General features: G+C 46.9%; 1 protein-coding gene across 2 annotated transcripts; it reads left to right on the top strand.

The window, feature by feature from the left end:
• The first annotated feature begins 11 nt into the window (after positions 1-11).
• On the top strand, positions 12-7089 carry GSTZ1 (glutathione S-transferase zeta 1). 2 transcript variants are annotated; one of them, XM_038180533.2, is made up of 9 exons: positions 12-111; positions 1136-1187; positions 2091-2158; positions 2726-2806; positions 3284-3409; positions 3909-3984; positions 4858-4910; positions 6124-6173; positions 6689-7089. In XM_038180533.2, exons 1-9 carry the CDS (start codon positions 91-93, stop codon positions 6813-6815), a joined length of 654 nt encoding a protein of 217 aa, XP_038036461.2. In that variant the 5' UTR covers positions 12-90; the 3' UTR covers positions 6816-7089. The 2 variants fall into 2 exon arrangements, with proteins under 2 accessions (XP_038036461.2, XP_038036462.2); XM_038180534.2 differs by lacking the exon at positions 12-111 and adding an exon at positions 513-618.
• The last annotated feature ends 804 nt before the right edge of the window (positions 7090-7893 follow it).

Here is a 7893-nt window from a genome sequence, read left to right as displayed (position 1 = left end):
GGCCCGGCGGGACGCGGCGGCCGCACGGCAAATGGAGGCGGGGGAGGGGCGCGGGGCACGCCGGGAGTTGTAGTCCTCGGGGCCGCCGCCATGAGCTCGGCCGCAGCCAAGGTAGCGGGGGCTGAGGCCGCGGGGAGCGGCCCCGGCGCGGTGGGAGGCGGGGGGCGGCTGGGGTTTCTCGTCTCTTTCTCTTCTTTTCTGCAGAAATTCTGCACGTGGCTTCAGTTTCCTCGATTCGATTCCCAGGGGTGTGTTATTGTTGCACTGGCAGCTGCTGAGAGCCTGGCAGTCGCTCTGCCTGTCCTATGGCTGTCCTGTGATTTATTCAGGGCAAACGCCTCGAGGCAGCAGCCAGGTACCCAAATGTCTTCCCGACCTCACAGCATGCCAGGGAGCTCTGACACCGGGGCTGCAGCTGCCCCACAGCCCGTGCAGCTGGCTACAATTCAAAGCCTGGCTGTGTTTGCATGTCCTGGGCACAGATCTGGGGGCATGGTCCTCTCCTCATTGGCTTTAGCATAAAGCCTTCCCCCCCCCAGCTGAGGTAACAGGGAAAGGTGAGGGGTGATTTTTATTTCCTGGAGCACACTGCACGCAGTGACCATGGCATCAGAAAAGGTGAGCGCTTGGGTGGGTGAAAGCACCAGGGAGAGCTGCCTCGGTGCTGCAGTCCAGGTGAGGGTGAGCTGCCTGCAATCTTGGCATTCACCCTGAGCAGCAGGAGCTCCTCTCACTTAGGAAGAGGTCTGGCCCTGCCCTCTGTGGCTGGAAGAGCGATTTGATGCCACTCAAGTGCCCAGTGCAAGTGCTTGGCAAAATCACTGGGGAATTTGCTTCGAGAATCTGTGACAGCACAGCAGTCAGCAGCATCTGGTAGGAGCAAAGAGGGAAACGTTGTAGGGGATAATTTTAAGATTGGTTGTGTGTGTTTAGAAACAGATGAAACTAATTAGAGAGCCAGCGTGAAAAGCAGTGGCACAACCTGTACACCCAGAACAGGAACGGTCGCTTCGAGAAAGGCACCCTCCTCTGGCAAAACTTGCTCTGCTGTATCTTAAACTTCCTGAAATGCACTGCCCTCCTTAGAATATTCTTTTATTCCCACCATATAACTACTTTATCTTTCTCTCCTCAGCCGATACTTTATAGCTATTTCCGAAGCTCCTGTTCATGGAGAGTGAGAATTGGTAAGTTCCAGTTTTACTGCAGCATCCTCCCCTTCACTAACTGAATTAATCAGTCACTTATTGAGAGATCAGCAAACATGAACCTGGGACAGTGACATTGCATTTTCTCCACCTTCTCTAGAGTGGGAGGGATCACCACAGCATACCTCGAGCTGGGGGAAAGGGTAGGAGGATTTCCACTTAGCACAGTATCTGAGAATATCTCCTGTAGCCATCTGACATTCAAGAGGCAGTGGGAAGCGGGAGGGGAGTACATGGTTTCTGCAAACTTCTACCCAGATTCCAAACTAGAGGGCAGAAGCAGCAGCAGTTCCTTGCCTGTGGACAAGCCCTGCTTCACGGGCTTTGGAAGGTTTTTTCCTTCCCTTGGTATTTTTTGGAGATTGGTCTGTGCAGTTAGTTAGAATGACTCCTTTTGTAAAGCTAACATGATGCAGATGGCTGTTTCTACCGCATTATTTAGTGGGACCCTACACTCTGTTGTACATCCGTACTGCATCAGACTGTGATCTGCCTTGATCCTGAGAGCTAAGCAGGGCTGAGAATGGACTCTGCTTAGACTGAGACAGCTTGGAAAATGATTTGGCAGGCAAAAACTGGAACCCCTGCCCTGCCTAAGCCCCCCATCAGGAAGGGCTATGTTGCAAAGAGTGACAAAGCTTGTTTTGAATAATGCAGTGTTTTGCCAAGACTGATCTTTAGTGCTTTGGTCCTTCATTTGCACTTGTTTTTTCATAGATCACTATCTTCTCATTGGATTCAGGCTGTCTTTCTTTGAGGGATAGGGTCTTTTCTACTTTAAAAGCCCTCTTTTTCTTCCTAATGGAGATGGTAAAATTTCCCTGAGGAAATGAAACTTGCCTCAGTGTGGCTGTCTGAAGCTGTGTTCTCTGTTCTCCCTAGCACTGGCTCTGAAAGGGATTGCCTATGACCAGGTGCCAGTGAACCTCCTGAAGGATGGGGGGCAGCAGGTAAGGATACAGCTACTATTGGTCCCTCCAGGGGCGCTGAACTTGGGGATCATTAGGAGAATTGGGATCAGCACTAGAAAGTTCACAGGGAAAGTCACTGCATTCCCCACTGCTTCTCTGTAATAGTTGCTTTCAAACAGTATTCCCTGGCATGCAAGACAGAAGAAGATGACTGCAGGAGACCACAGGTTTTCTCCTCTGCCTTAAACATCGGTGACTGAATTTCATAAGGCTGAGGATCTTGATGAGGAAGCTTGATGTGCCAGTATAGGCTGAGATGGAGTTGGAGAGCTAGAATGGTAATAGTAACACTGCTGTGGTACCACCCATCCTGAGCTTGTATTGATGGTTTATAAAGACGTAAGGCAGTCTGGCCATGGATGCAGTGATCCCTGAGCCCCAGCAAGAACTTGCTGTAGGCTAACAGTATAGTGTAATGTACCATGAATATTAGTACTGAGGTAAAGGGAAAAGTCAGGTTAAAACAAGAAAAAAAAAAGCTAACTCGGTTCAAGGGGAAGAAAATAATAATTTCTGGTTGCAGTAATCTCAGGTTCATTTCCACAGCTTTCTGCTGAATTTAAAGCAGTGAATCCAATGCAGCAAGTCCCAGCCTTGAAAATTGATGGCATCACCCTTTCTCAGTCGGTGAGTTAACAGCCACTTTCTTCCTAGTCATTCACCCTAACCTGCTGCCCAGGCTGGAGGGGAAGGCTTTTCTATGCGTCTTCCCCCAGAGCTTTCCTTTGTGCATTACAAAACATGCAGCATTTGTGATAAATAAAAGAATCCCACTCGGGGGTAGAAATAGCATGTAGTCCCTACTAGGAAACTCCTATTTAAACTCAACTTGGCTTTGGTTCAAAATCCCACCTCTTACTGAACAGTTTGTAGTCTGGTTTAGAAGGCTGTGCCAGGGTTTGCAGGAAATTACAGCAGGGACAAATCAGAAGATCCCAACCAAACATCAAAGGGATATGCAGTTGCTTGCATTAGTAACAAACTTCATTCAAAAGCTGTTTTATTCTGTTGGACCAGCCAGAAATTCTCCTTTCCTAGGTGTTCAGGATGCATACTTCTCCTCTGCTCCGCAATAACCTCCCCTTGTCTCTTTGTTCATTACAGCTAGCTATAATTCATTATTTAGAAGACACTCGTCCTAACCCCAGACTCCTGCCCCAAGATCCAAAGAAGAGAGCCCAAGTCAGAATGATCTCGGATCACATTGCCTCTGGCATTCAGCCACTCCAGGTATTGCTTTTTCATATCCATACAAATGAGAAAAACAGGCTGGATTTCCAGGAGTCTGTATGTGTTCAAAGCTCAGTCTGCTGCTGGCCAGCAGAGTGGCAGACCTGAAGACTGTGTGTTAGCAAATGAAATCTGTACTTAGCCTCTGCCTAATCTGTGAATGGCAACAGGATTTCATACAAAGAAAATCCCACAGCACCCCAGGGTTCTTTCCAGAAACGACTGAACCCGTATCTGTGATTCATATGGTTTCACTGCAGGGTCTACAGTGTTGTAGGAAGAAGGAGTGACCCTAAGGGCACAGGCAAAAAGGATACCCTGGCAGCTGCTATTACAGAACAGACCCAGGAGAGAGGGTGAGCAGGGTGCATCGTTCACTGAGGGTGAGGTCAGGGCTCAGCAGGCTGAGCTCAGGCAGGGCACTCAGGTTTGGCACCTCCTCATCCCTCCTCCCTGCCAACTGCAGTCAATCTAACCTGGAGATCGCTTACTTTCACAGAACTTGAGCGTCCTGAAACAAATGGGGGAGAAAAAAACAGAATGGGCTCAGAAGTGCATCACGTCTGGCTTCCAAGGTACATCCTGTCTGCAAAATGATCCACACTTTGAGTACCCTTCAAAACTCTGTGGTATAGCACACAGGGGCCCTACTTTGTCCTCAACCAGAACAACAGATTGCCTTAGGCTCTTGTGCTGGGTTCTACCCTGCTGGGAGACAAAATGCTCTTCTTACCCAGAATCCCATGTCAAGGACTGCTAGCTCTCCAGGGTCTTGGAGGAAAAATGCTGTCCATAGTGTACTTCCACTGCTATGCATGGAAGAGGGAAAGCCTGGGGCCGTTCTCTACACTGCAGCAGTTGATTCACCCTGAAGCACAAGGGCTGACAGCACTTCTGCTTCTCACCCAGCTGCTCCCAAACTAGTGGCTTTTGCTTTACAGTTCTATCAACCAATATTGGCATGATTTTTTTTCTGTATACAAAAGACATCTGATGGCAAACTCCCACAGAATTCAGCAAGTATTTCTGTACTTCCCAATGAGAAATACAGAGCTTTTTGTTTCCTCAGAACCCTTTCGCCCATACGCTAGAATGACAGGCCTATCTTCACTTCTAGATAGATACAAACTGACTGAATCTTTGTAATTTTTCTCCTTCCCACTCTCGCATATCTCCACATTGTGCTCTTAGTATTTCAGCTGCATTGCCCAAAACAGCTGAAATCACCCTGGGTACTAAAATGCTGAAGGACACTAAAGACTCCCATAACTGTGCTGTTGTAGGATTTCTGTTCTTTCTACTTTCTGGATTCTGCCCCAGATTGCTCCTTTTTCATCCTCAGCTCAGAGCTGAAATGCTCTTGTTCACAATTCCCAGTCTAAAAGGTCTCTGGGGTTCCTTCCAAATGAGTTTTCAATACCTTACTCCAGTGCACCCTCTCTTGACAGCACTGGAACAGGTTCTGCAGCAGACTGCTGGACGCTATTGTGTGGGCGATGAGGTAAGTACCTGAGAAAGTGTTGTGTATCACTGGAGAACTGGAAGCCCCAGCATATTACATAAGCTAGAAAAGGGAATTAGTTGTGGAGAGACAGCACAACCACATCCTGTATCTGAAGTTACATACTGTGCCTACACCACAGGAAAAACAGCTGCATGGAGCCTACTTTGGCCATTACTGATTTGCAAATAGTTACAAAGATGTTTATTTGTTCCTGCCTATAACATACTCATAGACAGGTTTGCAGCTCTATCTAGGATCTGGGAACTGGCTGCCACTAAATGATGTGGGAACAGTTTAAATATCTTTCATCCTTAGTAGATTTGGAGTTCAAAGCGTCCTGTTGTAGGGACAAAGCTTGGCTAAAGAAACAGATTCATTTTGTAACTTGGTCCTGTGTGAGCTTTAACCAAGTTGTATAATTTTCCTGCTCTGTTTCTTCAGTTTTATCATGGGCAGTTTTCAGAAAGAAATTGCATGCAAGCTGTTCTGACCCTTTCCAAGCAAGGGTCATTTAGGTCTTTTCCATTTAGCTGCCCTGTATTTGTGGGCAATCAGGTCTTTCCTATAAAAGGCTGGCAGAAAAGGAAGGCTACTGCAATATCCTGCGATGCAGAGGATTGTACAGCAGGAGCATTGTGGAGCTCTTCATGGGCAAAGACTAGTTAATGAGATCTTATGCTGAAAAATGTGTTCCCAAAAAGGTGCCCAGAGTTTCATGACCTGGAGAATGGTGTGGGCATCTTTTGTGCAGATAGGCAGCTAAATGTATCCCTGAGTCTTTTCAGAATGCATCCCTGAGCTTGTGTGCAAAAGCCCTATCATTCAACTGGTCTTGATCTTGTTGGGAGTTTTTTGATGCTCCTGTAATGCAAACAAGTGAAATTTACACATCTTTTCCCAGCTATGCAACACACACAGCCTAGTCTCCTCCCTCTGCAGCTTGCCAGCAGACTTGTTTGCTCAGTGGTGGTTGCTATAGAAGCAGTGTGTGCTTGAGGTCATCATGATCAGCTGGTAAATACAAAGATCCCTAAAGGCTGATAACTTCTTGTATTAGTGATTTCTGTAAGTTTCTTGTCCTTGTACCTTGTGTTATTAAAGCTCATTTAAATAATGACCTCTACACAACAAAACAACTTATGAAGTCTTATCAGATGCTACTGGCTGATAGCGTAATTACTGACCCCTTTTCTCTGTGCTCCATTTGCAGGTTTCCATGGCTGATCTGTGCTTGGTGCCTCAAGTTGCCAATGCTGAAAGGTAATTAATGCTAAAGTGTTAGCCTTAGGTACTCTTTAAGGGCACCTAATCTTGGAAATAAGAAGCTGGGCTGTCTTCTCAGGGGCCCCTGTAGGAAACCTGATTTATGTCCTTAGAAAAGCTAAGGCTGCTTGCACCCCACATCCTCTCTCCCTCTTTGTCTTATGTTTACTCTACATGTGGGGTAGGGGGTAGGGGAAAGTAATCTGGCTATATTTGTTTAAAAGCCTAAACCTATGCAAGTAGTGACTGCAAGATTTCCTGGCAAGCCATAGTGCCCTCTTACCATAAGCTGAACACTATGTAAAAACCTACTGAGCTTGGAGGAAATAAGTAGCCTAACTTTCCTCTACCATTTATTTTTAAACCTACAGGAATTAATCTTTTTTCTTAAGGCAAATGCACCCCAGCCTATGAGATTCACCCACACTGGGCAGGCACAGCACACTGCTCTATCCTGCTCAGCGCTGCACTGGCTGGCTGATTGTACCTCACAAATCCTCTTCCTTTTGCAGATTCAATGTGGATCTGGGTCCATATCCCACAATAACTAGAATAAACAAAGCCCTCCTGGAGCTAGAGGCATTCAAAGTAAGCCACCCATCCCGGCAACCAGACACTCCTGCAGAGTTGCGAGCTTGAAGCCCTTCCACCCATTAAATCAAGTAAGCTGGAATGGCAAAGGGGACAACAGCCACAGCTTGAGTAGGACTTGGTGCCAGCCAGAAGCCCAGTACTCAAGTCTCACTGTCACTTTGATGGGAAGGACAGAGGGAAAGCCTTACTGCTGCAGAAGTAACCTCAAGGAATTACAGAATCTGTGCCTGTGCTAGAAAGCTTGCAGCTACTTCTGAATATATTTTTCTAACTTCTGTATGTCCATGAAACAGATTAAAGCAGAAACATCAGAATGGAATTATCAGAAGCCCTCTTTGTGGAGCTTTGGACTGTAATATGTAGCCATAGACACCTAAGGGGCATTAAACCAATTCCAGATTCCACACAGGGGCTTCTCCTTTCCACTGTCTCTAGAAAGGACATAAAGGAACAGCATACACAGTGCACTGCTAATGCAGCACACCTCTTGTCCTTGCAGCTGCCTCAGAGCTATGGCATAATCCTCAATGCCATGGATATGAGCAGTAAGGACTAATACCTGACAGCTGAGAGTTTATTCCTAACCCATGATGGGTCCCTCTAGGCGTGAGAGCCAACAGTCAGCAGCTCTGTCACTCCCTGCAAGAGAATTACTGCCTGGCACAACTGATTTGTACCTCTTCCATATATCCGCAAGAAATCTTCTAGAATTAATGAAGGTCTGTCTAGAGCAAAGCAGGTGTGCTGTAGTCAGCAAGACTACAGCTCACTCCCAGATGGTGAAAATGATGGCATTCTTTTCCTTTTCCCATCCTTAGACACTGCTCTAGACATTTTCCTAATCCTCATCTGCAAACTGTTTCCCAAGGGAATCCAAGCTTTTTTCTTTCCCACCAAGCCAGAAACTTGCTGGTACTCTGACTGTGAGGAATTTCCAGCCTGCAGCAGTAAGTCCCATTCCACCCATCCCAAATGAAACCACACACCTGAGTGACCTTCGGAGCTCAGAGCACCCCAGAAATTCAAGCCCAGAAACCTGTAAGTCAAGAAGGAAAACCAGAAGCCTGTGACTGTGTTTCTGTGCAGGCTTAGCTCAGCTCCCACCGAAATTTCAGCAAACAAG

Source organism: Anas platyrhynchos, chromosome 5, assembly GCF_047663525.1.
Source record: "Anas platyrhynchos isolate ZD024472 breed Pekin duck chromosome 5, IASCAAS_PekinDuck_T2T, whole genome shotgun sequence".
In the NCBI taxonomy this organism is placed as follows: Eukaryota; Metazoa; Chordata; class Aves; order Anseriformes; family Anatidae; genus Anas; species Anas platyrhynchos.
The sequence above is the reverse complement of the archived record's forward strand: the minus strand, read 5'-3'. Positions and strand labels throughout refer to the sequence as shown.

Excerpts from the sequence above, each read along its gene's own strand:
- GSTZ1 (XM_038180533.2), top strand. The coding sequence starts at position 91 with ATGAGCTCGGCCGCAGCCAAG. Across the intron at positions 3,410-3,908 it reads CTGGCATTCAGCCACTCCAG|AACTTGAGCGTCCTGAAACA; the intron begins GTATTGCTTTTT and ends TTACTTTCACAG. Across the intron at positions 3,985-4,857 it reads CATCACGTCTGGCTTCCAAG|CACTGGAACAGGTTCTGCAG; the intron begins GTACATCCTGTC and ends CTCTCTTGACAG.